General features: G+C 39.0%; 1 protein-coding gene and 1 pseudogene across 5 annotated transcripts in view; both read left to right on the plus strand.

The window, feature by feature from the left end:
• Positions 1–23,466, plus strand: part of LOC148353766 (glutamate receptor ionotropic, delta-1-like) — a 486,866-nt gene that overhangs the window by 372,911 nt on the left and 90,489 nt on the right. For all 5 annotated transcript variants that reach the window (XM_088351343.1, XM_088351345.1, XM_088351344.1 and 2 more), the window contains one exon: positions 1,290–1,343. In XM_088351343.1, the coding sequence (XP_088207469.1) occupies positions 1,290–1,343 (54 nt within the window). The remainder of the gene's footprint in view (positions 1–1,289; positions 1,344–23,466) is intronic.
• On the plus strand, positions 9,076–9,197 carry LOC148353767 (U2 spliceosomal RNA; annotated as a pseudogene).

Below are 23,466 nucleotides of genomic sequence, written 5' to 3' on the forward strand. Positions count from 1 at the left end.
GAATCTCTGAAAATTGCACGTAAATATTTGATCAAAAATTGAAAATATGACTATTCTAGTAATTTTCTATCAGTCCTCTTTTTTCATTGGTAAAAATGAACAACACTTTTGTCTTTAAACTGAGTAAACGAAGGTAAATGTTTTCAAGGTAAAACTACACACACGCCTTCAATTTTCATGCTTAAACATCACATTATTACATCCGGAAAGACGTTAGGGGAATCTGTGGTGGAGCCTCAATACACGACACCCATCGATCTAATGGGGAGATTAAGGTCTAAGCTTTCATGCCCATGTTTGATTATAACATCGTTGTCACAATCGGCCAATAATGTTGGTGTTCTTTGACAACCACACCCTTTAGGGCAGATCTGCTTTTGTAACCTTGGATGTTTATTGAAAATAAAGGGTTCAGGGGAGGGCCTTTAGAACAAATTGTAATTTGGGGCGGCAGTAGCTCAAGAGGTAGAGCGCTCATCTTGGGATTAAAGGATCCCAGTTTGAATACCCCGGCTCGTCCGTGTTACATGTCGAAGTGTCCTTGGGTAAGACACTGAACCCCTAATACCCCCAATAAGCAGGTTAGCGTCTTACATGGCTGCAATACAAGGCCGCTATTGGGAAATGTGGAGCACATTGTAAAGCGCTTTGGGAAGTCATTGACTTGAAAAGCGCTATTGAAATGCAGATCTTTTTATTTCATTTCATAATTTCTCATCTGAAAGCTTCTCTCCCTGTCCTCCTTGCATGTTCAAAATCGATCAACGTCTTCTCCCCTTATTTTGTGTGCCCACTAAATGTTAAGCACATCAAAATATCTGGATGTAATCCTCACCTAAGTGCGCTTTGAAAACATAATGTTAAAAAAGGTGAATCATTCTAATTCTCCTATTGCTTTCTTCTGGTAAAATGACATAACAAGTCCCTTTTACCTATTCCTATTTGGGCTACTTTTGGACCAGCAGTTAGCTGCCCAAAAGTCCACATGACAATTTTGATGACTACTGATGCTTGCAAATGGTCAGTAAGGAACTCATAAAATGGGATTAGGCTTTGGAAAAAAAGTCCAAGAAAGGCAAACCTTAGGCTTACTCTGGCAAAAACTGAGTTTTTAATCTACTAATCGCCATCAGCCCCCAGGCCAAACAGACTTTGAATTGCATGTGGGGTGAAATTACAAATGACATTTCGTGGCTTTCTGGGGTTTAACTGACATTGAAAGATCTCGATTTTAAAAGGGACACTTGCTAACGGACCTTTCTCCCATGTCTTTTGCTCCATCTGTTCAGGCTGTGGAGACTAACCTGGCGTCCAAGGACAGTCATTGGGTCTATGCTAATGAGGTGAGTCTGAGCGCAGGAGTGCTTTCATTTCGAGTCTTGTCACTTCTACTGCTTCTACTTAAAATTGCTTTCCTTTGTAATGTTAATGTTAGCATGTTCTGAGGATGCATCACTGTAAATCGAACTTAAAATGACAATGAAACATTGAAATGTGATTTTAGTGAAAGGGGTATGGCCTTTTTTATTCCATCTATGTTTACTATACTATTTATTTATTTAAAAAAAAAAGAGAAAAATTTGAAGCAAATCAAAGGTTTGCTCCCAGTTGACCTTCCAGTAAATTAACATTTATCAGTTCCCAGTTGGAAGCCGGCTTTCTAGAATAACACATACACACACACACACACAAACCCATATGTACACAGACACATGGACAAATAGAGTCATACATATTGGTTTACATTTATTATGCTGAAACATCATATTTCATAGTACATAAGCATCTCTATGAAATCATTGATAAAACCTCAGGAGATGAATGATGAATGAGGAAGAAGTATCCAAGATTTGTGGTGGCGAAGTTAATTTATACAATAAACATAAAAAAATTGTCATACTTGTGAAATAACACATGGCACGATAGTTAATGAATGGGTGGATAGGTATCGCACCACTATGCCAAAATACGACAGTTATCGTCCGGATGGAATAAGTTTACTGATAATTAGTCTCTTAATAAACTACGCTTAGTGACTCGAAAAATTTGGCTCCAGTGGGATGTGATTTTGCACTATTAAATATTATATAACTTATAAAACTTATGCAAAAATGGTCTTATTCTTTCAAATATATTTTAACCTGTATCTAAGGTAAGCAAAAAAAAAATTCTTAAAATTAGGAACAATATTTGTTTTTGTATTATGATCAGATTTTCATTTTTACTTTACAAAGATTTGTGAAAAAGTAAAATGATCTGACACGGTTAATGTGTTTGTTTATATTTTATATGAAATTGCATAAAAAGAAAAGACAGTTTCTTAAAATATTAAAGATTACACTCAAAATACACCAATAAACATTAACTAATAGGTAATCTTTTATTATGAAAAACAGTCAGCGCAAATTGAAAAATGTATTGGATGGCTTAATTTTCTGTTAGCTTGCTAATAATATGACTATGCTGAGATACGCACCAAATCAAAATTATTTAGTCCCACTATTGTCAGGAGGAAGAAAATGGAATGCCTTACTCTGTATCTGCAGATGCTCAGCACAGTAACATGGTAAATAAAGATTATATTAATAATTGCTCTAATATAATTTGAGCATTCAGCAACTTTTTTGTGTTTTACCTGCCTTTCTTGACTGCACGTTATTGGTTCCAGGCTATTGATGCTCAAGCCACAAATTCCTTTCATATTTTATCATGTTTAATACAAATGTTCAAAAGTTCTGTCATTTTTTTTGCAGTGTGTGATTTCTTTTTGTTTTGTGATGACAAAGGGACACTCTTGTTCCAGGTAAATGAAATCTAGTTCATGTGACAAATCGTTAACCAAGGGTCTTGATTATTGATGATGCAAGATTAAAGACGCATTTGTGAATGCAATACTTGCAAATGGGCCTTACCTTATTTTACATTTCACATTTGTTTTGTGTTTGTGTTGTTTTTAATAATCACCTTTCCAGGTGGCTTTGAATCAGTTTATCCAGGCATGTCAGTAAAATATTGCTTTACAGGGCTAAAGGGGCCTTGGGTTTTATTGAAAAGCTTTTTCTGTGTCATTTTTTAATTCATATTTCTGGTTTTGTATGCCTCACAAAACAGCACAGGAAAATGCTTCTGCAGTCTGAGCCTGTTTGATAATTGACAATTTATATTTTTTTTAATTTGGAGCCGTCTTCATACTGGAGCTGCGCATTCCTTTAATTATTTTATTACCTTCTTAGTGAAATTATGTATGAGCTAAGTATTCCTTTGGCGCTAATGTCCCTTTTGCTAACCCTTCCCCCAAAAATGTGACATTCCCTAACCTCTCTAACCTGATGCTCAGGACTATAAAACAAGTCAGTTATATTTCCTTATATTATATTATTTTTTTACTATCCAAAGCAAACCGTCCATGAAGCTGAAGCTCACCTTGAAATAAGGACGCTCTGTAGTTGTCCTTGTGATGCAAGTCATATTTAAATACGTTCATGAGTTTGGTTTGCTTAAAAAAAAACAATTTTTGGGGTTTTTGGATTCAATTTCTTCATGTGCGAGAATTTATTTCAGAACAACTCGAGTGTGATGTTTGCTTCTGAAAGATATTACGGGGAGCGAATTCGATTTCATAAGCCTTAAATTTGTTTTTGGGAAAGTTCCTTAACAAAGCTGTGCGGTGAAGTACAAGCAAGAACTGACAAAATAAATGCATTAGCACGCTGAACTGCAAAAGGAGTTCAGGTTACGAATTTTCTGTAAATAGGTCGAGAAAATAGGTAAATAGGTTCAAGGTATATACACACATACTGGACTGTCTCAGAAAATTAGAATATTGTGATAAAGTTCTTTATTTTCTGTAATGCAATTAAAAAAACAAAAATGTCATACATTCTGGATTCATTACACATCAACTGAACTATTTCAAGCCTTTTATTATTTGAATATTGCTGATTTTGGCTTACAGCTGAAAAAAACTCAAAAATCCTATCTCAAAATATTAGAATACTTCCTCAGACCAAGTAAAAAAATAATTTTATAACAGCAAAACTAAATCAAACATTTGAAAATGTCTATTGATGCACTCAGTACTTGGTTGGGAATCCTTTTGCACGGATTACTGCATCAATCCGAAGTGGCATGGAGGCAATCAGCCTGTGGCATTGCTGAGGTGTTATTGATGCCCAGGATGCTTCGATAGCGGCCGTCAGCTCATTTACATTTGTAGGTCTGGTGTCTTTCATCTTCTTCTTAACTATACCCCACAAATTCTCAATGGGGTTCAGGTCAGGGGAATTAGCAGGCCAATCAAGGACAGTGATGCCATGGTCAGTGCACCAGTTACTGGTGGTTTTGGCACTGTGGGCAGGTGCCAGATCATGCTGGAAAATGAAATCCTCATCTCCATAGTTCTTTTCAGCAGATGGAAGCATGTAGTGCTCTAAAATCTCTTGGTACACAGTTGCATTTACTCTGGACTTGATGAAACACAGTGGACCAACACCAGCAGCTGACATGGCTCCCCAAACCATTGCTGATTGTGGGAACTTCACACTGGATTTCAAGCAACTTGGATTTTGCTCCTCTCCAGCCTTTCTCCAAACTCTGGCGCCTTGACTTCCAAATGAAATGCAAAACTTGCTTTTGTCTGAAAAGAGGACTTTGGACCACTCTGCAACTGTCCAGTGCTTCTTCTCCATAGCCCAAGTCAGACGCTTCTTCCGTTGTCTTGAGTTCAGAAGTGGCTTGACCATGGGAATACGGCTATTGTAGCCCATTTCCCGGACACGTCTGTGAACTGTGGCTTTTGATTCCTGGACTCCAGCTTCAGCCCACTGTCTTTGAAGCTCCCCCAAATTCTGGAAGCGGCTCTTCTTCACAATTTTGTTAAGGCTGCGGTCATCTCTCTTGGTTGTGCAGCGTTTCCGGCCACATTTTTCCCTTCCAACAGACTTTTTGTGGATATGCTTTGAAACTGCACTCTGTGAACAGCCTGCTCTTTGAGAAATTTATTTTTGTGTCTTACCCTCCTGATGGAGGGTATCAATGATGGTCCTCTGGACAGCAGACAGATCAGCAGTCTTCCCCATACTTGTGATTTAGTTTACTGAACCAAGCTGAGTGTTTTTAAGGCTCAGGAAACACTTGCAAGGTGTTTCGAGTTAATTAGATGATTCAGGTGATTAGTTGAATAGCCTACTTGTATACTTTTTCATGATATTCTAATATTTTGAGATAGGATTTTTGAGTTTTCTTAAGCTGTAAGCCAAATTCAGCAATATTAAAATAATAAAAGGCTTGAAATAGTTCAGTTGATGTGTAATGAATCCAGAATGTATGACATTTTTGTTTTTTTAATTGCATTACAGAAAATAAAGAACTTTATCACAATATTCTAATTTTCTGAGACAGTCCAGTATATATATATATATATATATATATATATATATATATATATATATATATATATATATATATATATATATATATATATATATATATATATATATATATATATATATATATATATATATATATATATATATATATATATATATATATATATATATATATACATATATACATATATATATATATATATATATATATACATATATATACATATATATCTCATCTCATTAGCTGCACCGCTTATCCTCAGTAGGGTCGCGGGGGTCCTGGAGCCCATCCCAGCAATCAAGGGGCAGTTGGCAGGGGACACCCTGAACTGGTTGCCAGCCAATCGCAGGGCACACAGGGACATATATATATATATATATATATATATATATATATATATATATATATATATATATATATATATATATATATATATATATATATATATGAATACATATCTAAATAGGTAAATAGGTTCAAGGTATATACACATATATATATATATATATATATATATATATATATATATATATATATATATAAAACCCATAGGGTCTGATAACGCTTTATAGGACAATTATTCCATACAAAGTAATGCCAGCTGACGTAAAGCACGAAGCGTAAAGCAATAGCAAAGCTGCCAAAAGAACAGTGTTGGTGTCATTTTTGAGCAGAGTTGTTAAGAAACAAGGCATTAATCTTAGCATTTAGAACCACTTTTCCCAAAATCCATGCACATAATAATCCAACATAAACATTTCACCCCGTTTGATGCAGACAAAATGAAGTAAGGTGTGCATGGAATTTTAATTTCAGGTATCTGTGTATTGGTGTCCGTTCCACCTAATACAAGCCACAACCCCATCACCGGCCAGACAGGTTGAGTCTCCAAGAACAGCATTCAGCCAATTGTTTCAGTGTGTTAGACTTTTATTGTACTCAATATTCTCACTTGTGTGTGAGTAAGAGTGATGATAAAAAAAATTAATAAGGAATTCATTAAATTTCATATCTAAAGTCTTCAGAGAAAATAGGTCCTGACCTTCTATACTTATCTTATACCTTTGGACCATAGTTCAAATTAAACATAGTCGGGTTTTATCAGTTCATCCTGCAGGGATATAAATAATTGTGCATGTCTCTGGCGTATGCATGCTCCCCAGCCTTAATTCAGTCCATGACATTAATTTTAAACGCATGATTTAGAGACCCACAAGTGACTCAGCCACAATCCCTAACACCCCCGTATCCCCAAAGGGAGGCCTCTCACATTTCATTCCGGTCCAGCTCCACTGGAGGATATGTTAATCTGCCACCGGTCATGAGCTATGAATGTTGATGCTTTGCTCCAAAGAGAAATGGGAAAGCACACAAGTGAGATGCATGGCAATGATGAGGGTGAAGATGTTTGAGGAAGCACAAGAAGAGAAACTGTGCCTCACACTTCCAGATCTAAACTGATGCTAGAATCAATTTGACTGTTGTTTACTATCAAATAAACTAAGTAAAGCCACTTTTGATTTAGCCAAATTTAATTGAATCATTTGAGAATGTCCCCTATTTTCCAGGCTGTATGTTGCAGCTTTTTTTCATATATTTGGACGGGGATGCACCGTATACTCCAGATGCACTTATCTGTTTAGGTATGACTCCGCTAAGGATCAAACCTGTGGGAACCCAGTCCGAGGGCAGGGAACATTCAAGTCAAGTCAAGTCATTTTTATTTGTATAGCCCTTAATCCCAAAGAGTCTCAAAGGGCTGCACAGACCACAGATGATTGGAAACCAAAGACAATTATTACACCATGCCCCTGATCTAAAACCTTCAGAAGATACGGCGTCATTTTGTCAAAGTAAATACTTTCAACTTGCTCAAAACTTATATTCATACAAGGAACGATTGATCCACCGTTCTTACATTTTCTGTTGCGTTTTTCCCCCAAATTTGATCCACGGTCATTTAAGTGATGTTTGCATGGGTGACGTATGCCAAAAGGGATTGGGTGGGAGCATTTCATGCGGGTGGACATTTTTCACACCTGCTTTGGGGCGAAATGTTTCACTACTACACTGATCATTTTTAAAAATAACTGAGAAGACGGAATAAAATGGCAAGGGAAAAAAAATCGTGTTCCGCAGATTACAAGCTCAAAATTGTAAACTATGCAGCTGAAAATGGCAATCGAGCAGCAGAAAGGAAGTTAGGAGATAATGAGAAACTTGTGTAAGCACAGAATGTGAGTCGCGGTTGTACTATAGTTATCTGAAGAACTCGAAATAGGTCACACCGATACTGAAATTAACAGGCATGAGAATGTTCGTATACCTTGTGAACATATTAATCATTTCTCTATTTTATTTTAAATTGCCTTTCAGTATGACATGTATGTTTTTGGTGTTTGATTTTATCAAATATGTATCCCCCTAAAAGCGACTTATATTATGGTGCAACCTATATATGTTTTTTCCTTCTTAATTAAGATTTTTTTGGGGCTAGTGCGGAAAATAAGGAACCTAATCTTTCCACTTTAAAATAAAGCGAACACCGTACTAAATTAAATTTTCATTCGAGAGATATATTTTGTAGATGACAACAGAATAAATAACCCAATGGTCACCTTGCAAACCGAGCCATATTCTATCACATGGAATTGAAATGTAATCCTGAACTGAATTAAATTTTTTCACTCCCAATTAAACATTCCTTAATTCATAGAAAAACTCATCAGAAAACGTCATCAGCTTTTTGTGGTCAGTGATTCAGTTCTCAAATCTTATTGAACACCATTTACAGAAATATACTTTTTCAGCGAGATTGTGCACTAAAGTCAAGATGGCGGCGCGTGCAACGCTGCGGCTCAGGCTCCAGTTCGTTTTTTGTTTTTCAGTGTCCCCTGATCGCTCATATTTTCCCTTCGACTCCTTTCGCATATACAATAATATCCACAACATCCCGAGGGATATACAGAGACCACCGGATCTCCCAGGATGATCTGCCTGCCGACAACGACGGAGCAAAAGGAAAAGGCTGCCAGTCGAGTCTGAGCTAAGAAGGCGACCACACAGACTAGCGCTCCCAAGCATGTTCAACCAACGCCAGATCCATCGTCCACAATGAGTGAATTTGAGCTGCGGATCGCCACCAACAACGTCCGGAATTGGAGTATTTTAGTCATCACGGAGTCTTGGCTTTCCCGACGCCGCATTACATCACCGGCTCGAACGAGACGAAGACTCCGGTAAAAACAGGGATTGGAGACTACATGCTACAATAACAGCCGAACCATTGACACACACCGCTCACTCGATATGGAGTTTCTAGCAGTATCGTGCAGACACTTCTATGCACCGGGAGAGTTAACTGTGGTCTTTGTGTTTGCTGTTTACTTTCCACCGCTAACCGTTTCACCGGATGCTAACGTTAGCATAGCGCTAAATCTCCTGCCCGCTGCTATCAATTAACAGCAGCTTGCACACCCCAACGGAGCTTTATCGTCAACGGCGACTTTAATCGGGCATGTTTATGGACTGTACTCCCAAATCCGTTTAATATGTGGACTGAGCAATTCGGGAAAAACACTGGACTATGTGTAATGTAAGATCAAATATCAAACATTTCGGTTGTATCCACCAACTCTGTTTGTCCCTCACCCCCCTCATCAACTTTTTGCCGATGTTGTGGTGCTGTTTGCTTAGGAGATACCATGATCATGAATGTTGTTGCAATCCAAAGATGAAATAAGAGCTTGCTCTATCCACTCCACGCATCGGCCCAGTATTGCAGTACCTCTGGGAACGGTGCATTCGCAATGAGCGCAGCAAGGCTTTAAGGCTAGGACCTTGGCTTGGCCTTTTGGCTGAGAGTAAGAGTCCCGGCTCCTAGGCTTTGTAGCGTATTATGAATTGACCGATAATGGATAATGAATAAAGAAGATAGAACAATAACTCTTAGAAAATCCCACTTTACCAGTGTCAAGCAGCTGGAATGAACATCAGAACCTCCAAATCCGAAACCATGGTTCTCAGGTGGAGAAGGTGGAATGCCCTTTGAGGTTCGTGGATAAGATCCTTCCCCAAGGCGAAGAGTCCAAGTATTCTGGGGTCGAATGAGGGAAATCGACGGGCTGATTGTTACGGCTGTCCTGCTGTCATAAGGACCCTGTACCTTGTCTATCATATTGATGAAGAAGCTGTGACAAAAGGCAAAGTTCTCGATCAGTCCACATACACGCCTGCACTAGCCTATGGTCACAAATTTTGGTTGAGACCAAATGAACATGATCCTGAATACAAGTGACTAAAATTAGGGTGTCTGGGATCTACCTTATAGATAGGGCCAGAAGCTTGGTTATCTGAGAGGTACTCAGTGTAGAGCAGCTTCTCCTCCGCAGTGAAAAAAAGTAAGTGTGGGTGGCTCAGGAATCTGGTAAAGATACCTCAAAAACAGGATGTGTTCTGGGCACGTCCCACCTGCAGGAGGCCCCAGGAAGGATGACACAGGACACGTCTATTTCCCGTCAGATGAGCTTGATGAAATGGCTGGGTCAGGGAAGATTAGGCTTCCTACGAAAATGGCTGAATGCATGGACTAAACAAACACCGTGTACCTTGTACCACCATGACAAAGCAGCATGTTGTGGGGGCGCAATATGCAACTTTAAAGAAAAAAGGGGGAAACAATTATAAACAGCATAGAAACGCAAGACAGGTACATCGACACGTTTTGACAAAAATGGTGCGTTAATCTAGAGGCTTTTTATTCATATTTCGAAAAATCACAGCTCGTACTCGTTGCCATGATGCTACTATACTGTGTGGAGGATTGCCAAACGCTACCAGCCATAGTGGCTTTGAAACATAGAGAGATAATTAATTCAGTGTAAAATTAGCAAGTGTGTCTGCCTTTAATGACTTTTTCTGTTCAATACAAGTTTCTCCGGGGGCTGGAGAGCGCACGCTAACTCAGTGGACAGCATTAAGTCATTTAAGAAGAGGAGAGAGGCTCCTAAATTGGATATTAGGAATTCGCTGCGCGGTCTCGAGACAAGCACAAAAACATGGTGGATGAGAGCCGAGCGAGCTTCCCGGTAACCCGGCCCAAAGCAGCGTGCAGATAAGGCAGGTGCACACTTGTTTTGGCGTCTGAGATTCAGATGGATTGCAGATCCAGGGAAGGAGTTTGACGTTGTTTTGTTGGATTTTACTTCTTAAAAAGTGGGACATAGGCGCTCAACAACGCATGATAGATGAGGCAGTTGGGCCTGTCGTGACAGACATCATTGAAGAGGAGAGCCAAGATATGATTGATGTCTTGGGATACCATGGCGTCACGTAATTGAATTCCCGACAATGCCAACTGGGCCGCATCGACACGAATTACGAAAAAGACTTTCCAAAGATAAGCACTCGATAGATACAGTGTAAAATGCAACCGCATGATGTACCAGGATGTATGACAGTCATTCACACAGCAAGGGATGAACAAGTTATGTAAAAACTTAAAGTTTGCATTCACAATGGGATTGTAATTGTTCTAGACTTTTTGTCATGCAATCTTAGCTTGCAACCTTATGAACAAAACTACCTATATGTTCAGCAGGCGGTTTTCAGGCATTGTTTTTGTTTTTCTTACGATGAAGTGACTAAAATAACACACCGAAATCATTACCCAAATGTCCCCCAAGATTAGGGGCAGCATTCAGAACAGTAGAGTTCAACCCAGCCTCACTTAGCAAAGAATTAAACCTTTCTTTGTTTACTTCGGGTCAAGTTTTTCATTTCAAGTGGATAACCTTATGCAAAATAAGTTGCAGAAAACTGGAGTCAACCTACCCTAATAGAAGTGCTGTACTTTGAGATTTTCTAATTTTCATAATTTCTAATTTTAACAAAATTGAAATAAAATAACCACGTTAGAGAGAAAAATGAAAATGAATTAATGAATAAGGGAACTTTATAAGACCTTACGAAGAAAAATGACACAACATAGTAATAATTCCAAGACAGAGATCGTTAGCAGAGTCAACGAATGCCTGCCAATAAAATTGTTACTAAAAGCAAACAGCGTTTCCTCCTCCGTGTGTTCGTCTAACAACCAGGTTGATCAGACGGGTAAAATAAATGCTGGCGTTGAGCATTGAGATTTCTATTCCAATTACACTAGCAATAAACGCAATATATTCAAACAAAGTACAGAACTGTGTGGTTTTTGCAAAATGCACAGTCAAAATGGCTGACATAAACCTATGTACCGATATGACTGGGTCTAGCAAGTGTTAACAAGACCTTCCCTCCAAAGCAAACCAAGACATAATTTATATCATTGTAGAGACTGTATAATAACTGAAAAAATACGTATTTTAAGAAGTCAAGTGATTACCTCATGAAGTAAATGGTCATAACGACACTCAAATATATGAATAATTCTAAAGGCCATTAATTACAACAGCATAGGTGAAGAAAATATACATAACTGAAAAAAAAGAAAAAAGTTATAGGTGAAAACTTGAAGAATCATGACTATATATATGCAGTGACACATTTCCATATTACAACAATATAGAAACCATTTGGAGTGTTTTTTTCCATTTTGAAATGTGCATCACATCCCTAATGCCGTAGTGCTAGGATGGCAGAGCTGCCTCCTTCCCTTTAAATACAATAACATGTCTGGCCAGCAGAGAGAAAAAGCAACAACACTCTGCAAACAACCAGGAAGGTCAGAAGCTATTGGAACAGATAAGAGACCAAAAATAGCAACCATTGGAGATGGCGGTACAAGACAAGTAAATGTGTCGGAATGAACTTCACACTAAAAAGCAAAACAACAAGGAATATTCTTTAGAGGTGACCAAAACATATTACTCATGTTGGGTTATATTCTTGCCAATTTGGCCGTCAAGAACTCTTCATTTTAGTTTAATTGCATTAGTTTTAGTATTAGTTTCTGTATTTTTGTAAATTTGTGGGATGTTTTTCGATAAAATAAGATATACATAGAAAAAAGGCCAACCACTCTTATGCAATGAAGTGGAATTCGGAATTGTTTTTTTAGGTATGTAAAAGCACTACCAAATTAAAATAATGACCGCGTAAAGGCTAAAACTCCTTCAAAATATTTTGTAAAATATTGATTACCTTTCACACTTAAACATCTTGGGCTGAAGCTCATGCAAACTCCGCCCAAAAAGGTTAGAGAAACAAAAACCTCTTTCCTGTGTCTGCAAACCCGTCTATTGGTATAATTAAAATGTTCTCAAGAGCAGCAGGGCAGCGCAGTGGTTAGCTCGTGTGTGGCACAGTTCTGAGGTCATGGGACCAAACCTATTCCGTGGAGTTTGCATGTTCTCCCCGCGCTTGCATGGGTTTCCTCCGGACACTCCGGTTTCTTCCCACATTCCAAAAACATGCATGTCAGGTTAATTGGCCGGTCCAAATTGTCCCTAGGTGTGAATGAGCGAGTGAGTTGTCTGTCTCTGTGTGCCCTGTGACTGGCTGGCAACCAGTTCAGGGTGTCCCCTGCCTATTGCCCGAAGATAGCTAGGATGGGCTAAGGCACCCCCTTAACCCTACTGAGGATAAGCGGTGCAGATAATGAATGAATGTTCTCAAGATATGTTCCCCGTTCTTTTCTCTCCGTAGTGGTAGCATAGTTAACACTCAGATGTTAGCCCGCGTTATGTAAATGAATAAATGAATGGTGTTAACTGTCATAATACGAGTATAGCGGAATTGGAGGGCTTCTCCTTTCAGAATAAAAACAAACAAATTAACGAAGTTAACGTGTAGGATGGAAAATGTAAAAAAAAAAAACAATATACTAATGATACATAATACATTGCTATGTATGCCACAGAAGTAAATGGAAGGAGGTCAATAGGAAGGCCGCGAATGGTGTGGATGTGGATAAAAATATTGGTAGCTCGAGCTCTCGGGATGTTTGTACATGTTCTAAGGAATAGGTAGGGCACATGTATGATACGGCAGGTATGAAAGAAGTGAAACCTGTTGGCTCCTGCTGTTGAACAGAAGAGAGTGTTGTGTCACCCTGACCCGAGTGACATGGCCGCTTTCTTGTTTCCCATTCATCTGGAAGGACGAAAGAGTGACCAACTAGGGTGCCGAGGTGCTTACCTTGTTTGCCTGTTTGGGCATTTGAGTTGGCCATGTTCCAATTTATTTGTGTTTTTTGCTTTACTTTTTGCTCTTTTGCTTTTCTTTGTTTGTGTGTATGTGTTTGCCTTGCTGTCGGTCACCCCACTCGAGGGATTTGACCAGGGTTAATAGATGGATGGACATAATAAATATGTTTATATTCACAGTGGCAGTTGTACAGTGCATTGTTCTCATAGACACTGCAGATGGGGCTTCAGGGTGGTAATAGCTCTTCGGAAGAAGCTGTTCCTCATTCTGTTTTTTTTTTCTTAGAAGTATCCAATTATCTTTTAAGCTCTGCTGAGGCACAGAGTGGAGTAGATGTTCGTCAGGGAGGAGAGAGGGCAGGCAATAATGCGCTATGCTACCTTTACTGTCCTCTGCACCCCCCCTCTGTCCGCATCAGTACAGCTTCTGTACCAGGTGGAAACGCACTAGGTCAGCAGGCACTCATTGGACGAGCAGTAGAAGACCGGCAGCAGCTTGTCTAATGTAGTCCTGCTTTCTACCACAGTCCTGAAGAATGCACATGATGTTCAAGTTACAACTCTAACATTTCCATAACTGCCCTATTGAAACATTGATTCAGAATTGCATTTCGTATCAAGAACGGTTGCTGCAGTGGCTGAAAGAAAAAGGAAATCATTGGCTCTCGTTTTAAAGCATGCACTTTGCATTTCCAACAATAACTCCGTAAATAGTGAGAACAATGATGAGAAATTGTACTTATGCTTGAGTTGGTTTTGGTGATTGGGGCTTTGATTGGAGATTGCAAACGTTTTCAGTAGAGGGAACACCTAATGTCTTCAGAGTAATTGGATAAAGACAAAGATGTCCGGAGGTGATTGAAAGCAGAGATTAGCTACAGTTTAAGGAAGTGAGGACAAATTGGGCTTCTGGGTAACAAGGCATTATCATGAGTCAAGTATAAGTCGACATGGGCAACAAGTGTAAAATGTTTTTTCCCGCTCAGTTCTTACCCAGCTTGTTACCACCTGCAATGCAAATTAGGAGAAGGGGATGGATCTACTCACCGTATTTTCTGGACTAATAGGCGAACTCGTACACCACAAATTGGCCAGAAATTTGACAACGCGCTTGTACATACCAATAAAGTTGGAAATGGATATGAATATATTACCATATTTGTACAACTATTGATGGGTCAATTTTTATGGCTGACCACGATTGCATTAAAATAGTGGCAACAGGTATTCAACCCGGATGGGACAATAAGAATCCTAACCACTAGGCCACTAGGGACATTGATGGCATATGAAAAGACATTAGGTCTAATCTTATTATCAAACTATATTAAGTCACTTTTCCATATATGACTTTTAGAGAAATGAAAAACTAGAAGTGGTTAAAATCATTATCAAATGTTATATTACTTTTTCTCAGCTCAAAACAAGCATTACAAGTGACCAACGTTGAATACATTGAATAATGATACATTCAATTATGATGATATAAAAGCTAATGCCTTCTCATGTGTCGTCTGTATCCCGAGTGGTCTATTGAAGTGTTTTTCAACTGGTTGGCCGGGACCCAAAAGTGGGTTGTGGACCTGTTTTTAGAGGGTCGTGGGCCTTTCCCTAGGCAAAGTAATGCTAATTAGAGAAAAAAACTGAAAGGTCTGCAGTTTCAGTTGATTCTTTACCTTTTGATAGGCACCACATCTCATTTAGTTTTGCTTTTATTGGTTTTATTCCTTTTTCTGCCCATAATAATGGGTCACAAGAAAGTTAGTGGTGAGGAAAAGGAAAATCGGAAAACAGTGACAACAACGATCGAGTAATATAGGGAAAGGTGTGATATCTGAAAATGGTGTACGAGTGCCCGCCATTGAAGCGCTGCTGGAAGGTACAGGTAAATGGTTTTTAAGTTTTAAATGTTTACCTTTTTACCAGTATATCAATCTTTCTTCCCTAGATTTTTTTTTCATAATTATCATTGTTTAGGTAGTTCATTTTTAAATATTTGTAATTTATTTTCGAATGTGGCTGTTTTAAAACCGTTTCAGGGGGTCTATAATATGTGATGTACGCTTATATCCAAGTATATGTTTTGGTTTTCTCAAAAAAAAGGTAAATAGATTCTACTATATCTGCTTTAGACAACACAAACGTTTCCTTCGATACATTGCAGAGGTGGATTTTTTTTTCCCTGGATTTGGGTTGTAGCTTTTCATTAGGATGGTATGGTGGGTCCTGATGTGAGATCAGTTGAGAACCACTGGTCTAATAGATATAATCTGGGGCTGTCCCCACTGCGATCTGGGTTTGACATAATTTGCATTTTAATTAGTGATATATTTCCACGGGCAGCACGGCGGCGCATTGGTTAGCGCATGTGCGGCACAGTTAATGTCTTGGGAACCTCCTGCGTGGGTTCAAATCCAGCTCCAGACTTCCTGTGCGGAGTTTGTATGTTCTCCCCGTGCTTGCGTGGGTTTCCTCCGGGCACTCCGGTTTCCTCCCACATTCCAAAAACATGCATTTCAGGTAAATTAGCCGGTCCAAATTGTCCCGAGATGTGATTGAGTGAGTTGTCTGTCCCCGTGTGCCCTGCGATTGGCTGGCAACCAGTTCAGGCTGTCCCCTGCCCACTGCCCAATGGTTGCTGGGATGGGCTCCAGCACCCCCGCGACCCTACTGAGGATAAGCGGTGTAGCTGATGAGATGAGATGAGATATATTTCCACTAAAAAACCATTGCTCACATATGGCATTCATTTAAGGTATTTGTTAATTTGTAGTGCAACCCTATCCCTTATCGCAGTTTAATTTCCCAATGCCTTATAGTCCGGTGCACTTATAAGGGAAAACAATATCACAAATGACTATTTTTTTTTTGGGGGGGGGACGACTTCTTGTGTGAAAAAATGCGATAAATGATTCCTCTTACTCTATACTATACAATAAAATATGCAACATGTCATGTGCAAGTGGAGGCGGTGTAGAGACATATAGCAGTTAGGACCGATCTTGGAACGGCAAGAACTCACGCAATGTACCCCATAAAGTCCTTGATTCTCGTAAAATCCTATAACACGAAACATTGTGTTAAGATGGTGTCAAGACAAGCTATTTTAATAGCTGATGCCGCTTCGCCCTGCCGCCTACGCAGCAGATGCGGCAGTTCCAAATGTAGCGAGGAAAGGCATTCCGAAGTGTGTTTCTTCAATTAGTTTTAGTGTGACACAAATCATCTACCCTTCTACCATACCATAGGTCAGGCTCAAGCGATCATCGCGTGGGAGGCCCCAAAGTAGAGCAATGAGCTCTGTAACAGGCCAGTTTATTTCTACAAGTCTTTTCGACTGGAAGCCTGTGCGCAAATTAAATAAACAAATAACTGAATCGCTCACGCCTCATTCCACCTTGCTGCATTTGGATTGGAGGGATCTCATTCCAATTAGGCGGTCGGAGATAAACCACAAAGGCGGTTACAATGCGATTCTCCCTGGACCATGCGACAGTTTTGCCTTTTGGTTCGTCACGTTTTTCGCTCTTTCGTTTATGATTTTATCGTTATCAAATAATCCCGTCACTAACCAACCGCGTTTTCAATATCCCGTAAGGACTCCTCGTTCCCGGCAGCTTCTGCAATGCGCCTTGATGTCCAATTAATTAAAAACGCTGCCAAGATTGCTGGTAAATTTTTTATTTATTACTTGATTAAAGATTAATGGCAAGGACTGAGTAGCACACACAGGATCATTTAACCTTTCTGTCAGATGAGCTGGATTTGATTAATGTTTGTTCTTGTCTGGCTGTCATTGGTTGGTGAATTTGCACAGCGTTTCACTTTTTGTTACCCCCAAATATGTCACGGTTCCAGTGGTTGCACACTTTTGTTTCACAAAAATGCAGACTTTACGAAGTCTTTTTTCCTGTTTTTCTTTTTCGTTTTTTATTTTTTAATTTAAACGATGCAGGTTCCAACTGGGCAGTCCAATATACTCAAGACATTATGAGGTCAACCCCCCCGTTTGTTTAAGTCACTTGGTAATCAGATTTTGCCCAAAAGACTTTTGGAGCTGTTCTTCAGTGGAGTGAGGCTTGGTTAGATGGATTTTTTCTTTCTTTGTCTACATTCAAAATGAGTCGGGACAATAGTTCTTAACGTTGAACTCTTCCACTCATGCAATCACAGATCTTTATACACTATGGAATTAACAAAATGAAAATCTGGAGCACTAAGCGAAAACTTAAAACATGAAACACATGGCCGAAAACCGAAAATGAAAACTATTAATTTTTTTAAATGGACTTTCAAACACACAATAAAATGATGAATAACTGACAGGTATGTTTCATTAATACATTTCCGATAAAAAAAGACAAAAAGTCATTAGGTTTTTAAAAAATAAGTCCAGTGAGACAACAAAGTGATACAGAGGAAGAAAACCTTTGAGAGAACGAAAATGCAAATAACACAATGAAGTTAATTGCCCTTTGAGTAAAGTGGCTGGTTTTAAAGAAAAATAAATATCTTGCAGCTGCTACCCTGCAGATTCTCACTCTCCTCTTTTTTAAGCACATATTTTTGGGGAATTTTAGCTTTCAACAGACGGATGAATGAATAGTGACAAGAAAATGGGACTTAGAGAGAATTGGTGATGATAATAGTACGATAAATGCGTTTTACTCTCATTCCGAATGGTAAAATAATAGTAAATTAAGTGTTTGCTATACATAGCTTAGGATCAGCCATTGGACTTCGGGTACATTTGAAATGGATCAACTGTAGTATTTACCTTAGCATGTAAACATTTGCCAAAGTCCAGTTAGCGACAAACAGAAGCTTGGAACCAGAGGAACACATGAACTTTTGAGAAAATGTCATTTTGGTAGAAACATGCCAGAACTTCCACTTTGATAACATCTTCCATCGCTTTCCTCTTATGGGCCAAATGAAAAATAAACCGCCTCGTCATGGACAAACTCAATCGCGAGTGAAAGCCATGGGTCGTCTCACCATAGATGTGATGTCATAAGACCATTGCTATTTTGGATGCTTTTTTAGTTTTTTTTTCTTTTGGCTAATGCATTATTGGTAATTTTTCCATAAGATAATTGTACAAAAAAGAATACACTACTGGAAATAACAAGATGTAGTTTTTCCTGGCAATTAAATGAAAGTCTGTCCATCCGTCTTTCTGCCGGTCTGTATATTTTCCCTATCAAATACTTCATTGATACATTCTTTGCAAGTTTTTGGTCACTTTTTACAGTATCAAAAACAGAAATACTATACAGACAAAACAATGCACCAAAATCCTCGCTCGGACCATGACTTGAAGAACTTGTCAAGCCTTTAAGCCTTCAAAAGAGAATACAAAGCAGAATTGATTCAAGGTAAATCATACTTGAAATCAATGTTCCCTCTATGCTTCTGCAGGTCTGAGCAAGTTACATTATGCTGGCTCTCCGGCAACTGTCGTTAGTATTTCAAATTGTAATGGATTGGCTAATGTCACATCGGAGAGGTTGCACGATACTCACGTCAGTAGTTTTTTCAACAGCTATTACAGGATTATACTCTAAAAAGTATATTTTGTTACATAATACTCACATTTTGTGGATTTATTTCGTTAGTTGCACAGCACAGAACTGTATTTAAACGTTGACTTAGGCATGTAGGTTATAAAGGTCACATAGCTATGTTGTCTACCTATGATAATTAAAGTAAACAGCGCTTATCTCTTTCTTTCTCGTCTTCATGATAAAGAATAATACAATAATAATATATCTTATTTAAAATGGCAAACTCCTAAAACTCCCCGACCCCAGCCAACTTGACCCCCACCCTCTCTCATAAAAACTTCACCTCGCATTCACGCTTGCTTTATTATTTTTTTTCAATCTCGTGCTGACGTTGACTTCAAAAGACTGCGGGCTGGATCAGGCCCGCCAAGGGTTCTAATCAGGTTTGCGAGAAAAGGGCTGCAGTTTTAAATATGTCAACTTGATGTTGTCAAAGACAGGCATCACTCTGAAAACGACTATAGGTTTATTTCTTAATATATTGAGCACTCTCTATTTCTCATTATCTCTTGTTCTTTTTTTAACTTCTCTCTCTATCTCTCTCTCTCTTTCTCTCTCTCTCTCTCTCTCTCTCCCTCTCCCCCCTTCTCTCTCTCTCTTTCTCTCTCTCTCTCTCTCTCTCTCTCCCTCTCCCTCCCCCTTCTCTCTCTCTCTCTCTCTCTCTCTCTCTCTCTCTCTCTGTGTCTCTATCCTTCTATCTTTCTTTCTCCCTCTCTCTCTCTCTCTCTCCCTCTCCCCCCTTCTCTCTCTCTCTTTCTCTCTCTCTCTCTCTCTCTCTCTCTCCCTCTCCCTCCCCCTTCTCTCTCTCTCTCGCTCTCTCTCTCTCTCTCTGTGTCTCTATCCTTCTATCTTTCTTTCTCCCTCTCTCTCTCTCTCTCTCTCTCTTCTTTTATTCTGTATTTTTATTTCTCTTATGCTCTTTTTTCTGCTATTTATTTTCTCTCTTTTTCATTTGTGATTATCACTTTCTCTTGTCACCCCACTCTTGTTTTCTACCTTTTCTCTGTATTTCTTTTTTTAATTTCCTTCATTTTCTCTCTTTATTTCTCTCTCTCTCTCTTTCTCTCTCTCTCTTCCCTCCTTCCATATTGCCTTCATCTTGCTCTCTTCCAACCTTCCTTCCTTCTTTCCTTCCCTTCTTCCACCCTTCCTTCCTTGCTTCTTTCCTTCCTTCCTTGCTTCTTTCCTTCCTTCCTTCCTTCCTTCCTTCCTTCCTTCCTTCCTTCCTTCCTTCCTTCCTTCCTTCCTTCCTTCCTTCCTTCCTTCCTTCCTTCCTTCCTTCCTTCCTTCCTTCTTTCCTTCCTTCCTTCCTTCCTTCCTTCCTTCCTTCCTTCCTTCCCTCTTTCTTTCTTTCATCTTTCTTTCTTTCTTTCTTTTTTAATTTATTTCTTTCTGTCTCTTTAATTTACCTGTGCGGTCCTTGTGAGAATGTTTTTTCTACCATGTGGCCCCAGAGCTAAAATGAGTTTGACATTCCCGATTTACAGAACTCTTTTCCTGGGTTTTTAACAACACATTGGCGGGTCATTTTGACCTTCATACAACAGGAGGCTCAAACAAGACAAAAAATTGCACTATGTAGGTGTTTTGACAGTTGCAGCTTCCGTTTTCTATAGTGCTGCGCAGAAGCTCCCACACCTTGGCAGAGTTCAGCGTCCAACACAAAGGTCCCATGCGATGGAGACATATTTTTTGAAGCCGGTTATTAGATTGGACGAGAGGGTTTGGCTCCGTAAACACCACGGTATAATTCATCCCATTAATGTGTCACGACAACTTGTGAATATTCATGAGCCTCACCTGATTGATTTAAGTAGAAAGAGTGGGAGTGAACCGGAAAATAATAAATAGTCTTGCTTTGCTCCTGCTGCATTTAGGGCACGTGACTCAGGGATGAGGCATGGCTACATCTGACAATATGCAGTCTATCACACAAAAAGCAGAGAAGCTGTGAAAACAGCTTAGCATGACAAGGGATTGGGTTAGTTGGCGATAGATTTGTGTTATTCCAATATGCCCACTGCATGTCCTAAATTTGCTTGAAACTTATAAATGAATTGCTTCAAGATAAAGTATCCCCTTTTTTCTTTCGATTCGGGCCCCATAATAAAAGTTGATCATCAATCCATTTGAAAGCTACAATTTATGGATTCTTTAACCGCCTGGGTCGTTGGGGCACCACTCCCTCTGGTGTGTCTTTGGCCTACTACAGCCTGGCGGCACCCATCACTCTCTCCAAGCATTGTCCCTCCTCATGAAACAGTACTGGTTTCCATGGTTACCAGTAGCAGGAAAATCCTCTTGTTCTGACTCAGATACAGATACACCTTTATCATCCTGTCATTTTTTCGGTTTAAAGTGTCATCTCGCTTTTCAGAGATAAAATCAATATTGGCGGGCAGCGGTGTGTGACAATACGGATACGTGATCCAAAAATCACTGGGAAAAGAATATTTTGCTCCACAATTTTGAGTATCACATCGTACAATAAGAATTGATCACTTTTGGCTTTTATATTTTTGTTGAAAATCATTTTTTGTGACATATTAAAGGCTTAAAGGCTCTTAATGGAATTTGCCTTTCATATATTTTTTTATCAATATTAAAATATGTATGTATTTAAATTAAAAAAAAACTAGATGGATAAACAAATTAAACGTACGAACTCCCCACCACCCAAAAAACATATTTATACAGTATATCCTTTGACCAGTGGGCCTCTGTTTCCATTGAAAATTACCCAATCTGACTAATCTCCTTTTTTTATCACCTCATACATTTTGATCATTAGATGATTCCCATTTGAGCCTGAAAGCACTTTGACGTCAATTTTAGTCAAATCCAGGAGGTGAAGCAAAACAAAAGCCCTCTGAAATAAATTAATTAAGTCAATTACATTTAATTTGAATTTCGATTTGGATTCATCTTTAGTTGATTTTTGAGACTAGCTTTACTGAACTTTCCTCAAAGAGATTCCCCTTTTATATTTATGTTGAAAAACGAAAACATTTTTTTCCTCCCCATGTTTGTTTAACACCCAGTTGTGACTGGTCAAACAAGGGGTCTGTGTTGAGCATTTACAATATTTTTTATAAAATTGTAACAGAATATGCAATAATATGGCTAACAGTTACTTTTATACATGGAGGGTGGGCTATGACAAAAACGAAATGTTTTACTTCACCCCAGCCCTCTGTCTAGACCGGGGTTAGCAATTACTGATAAACTCAAGCCCTTCTCCAAACTGCAAGCTAAAAACACAAATTGAAACAATGTAGAAACTGAAAAACAACTGAATGGATAGGGTATATCAAGAAGTAATGTGATTATATCAACAACAAAAAAATATGCTCAAATTTATGAATAATCAGGAAGTGCAATAATTATGACTAAGTGAAGAAGATATAAATGATTGAGATAATAAAATGTTATAAATGAAGAACTCATACAATTATGACTGTACTCTAAATGCAGCGACACGTTTCAATATTCAATGTTCTGCCTGTTTTGTTTTTCAAAACCTGATTCTAAGAAAGTATAAACCTGATTTGGAGGTTCTTGGTGACCACATGTCACATTGCACGTATTCGTTTGACTTGTTTTGAATTCATTGGCGGGCAGAAGCCAACACATTGTGAAGATGCCGTGCAGAGAACAAAGCAAATAATAGTAATGCATAACAGAGGGTAGACAAAAGCTGTGATGGCTGTATGTCGACTGGAGATTCAAAGACCACATTGTCTCATCCATCAGTGAATCCCAAAGGTAGCATGTGCTGTCTTCAGGCCATGTGTATCGGCCTTGCTTCTGAAATTATGTGACAGCAGTTAACCAGCAGTATTGTTCGCATGGGTTGTAGGAGGGTCCATTTTCCAGTAACCCCCTCATCTTGATGCTCACCATTTTTCCACTGTCTTGTTCTGTTTACGAGTGGGCGACACGATTGGTCATGAATGAGGATTTTTCCTATCTTCATTCATCTTCCTCATATTCAGCCACCTGTCACTCGCCCCGAGGGGAAGGCGCTCAGGGTCCCTGATTGCAATATTAGCCAGGAAGATGAGTAATTCCACTCGTTGGGTTTGAGGTAACGCCATCTGTTAGACTAATAAGAGATTCAGATATTGCTACATTATAAAAATAAACTGTACACTCTTAGAGATTGATTGGTCAGTGGGTTTGGTTGCCCGCTCACTTATTTGTTTGCTCCGTAGGTTGGTTGCTTCTTTTTGGTTCGTTCATTTAATGTTGATCTGCAAAGAAATGTTTTTCATTTGGGCAGGGTTCGGTCCAAAGGAAGTCAGATAGCAAGGCAACAATCCAAGATGCAGGTGACGGGTCGGTGCTAAAGTCGGTCCAAAAAGGAAGGG

Source organism: Urocampus carinirostris, chromosome 13 (genome assembly GCF_059441175.1).
Source record: "Urocampus carinirostris isolate Australia breed hairy pipefish chromosome 13, RoL_Ucar_1.0, whole genome shotgun sequence".
NCBI classification, from domain to species: Eukaryota; Metazoa; Chordata; class Actinopteri; order Syngnathiformes; family Syngnathidae; genus Urocampus; species Urocampus carinirostris.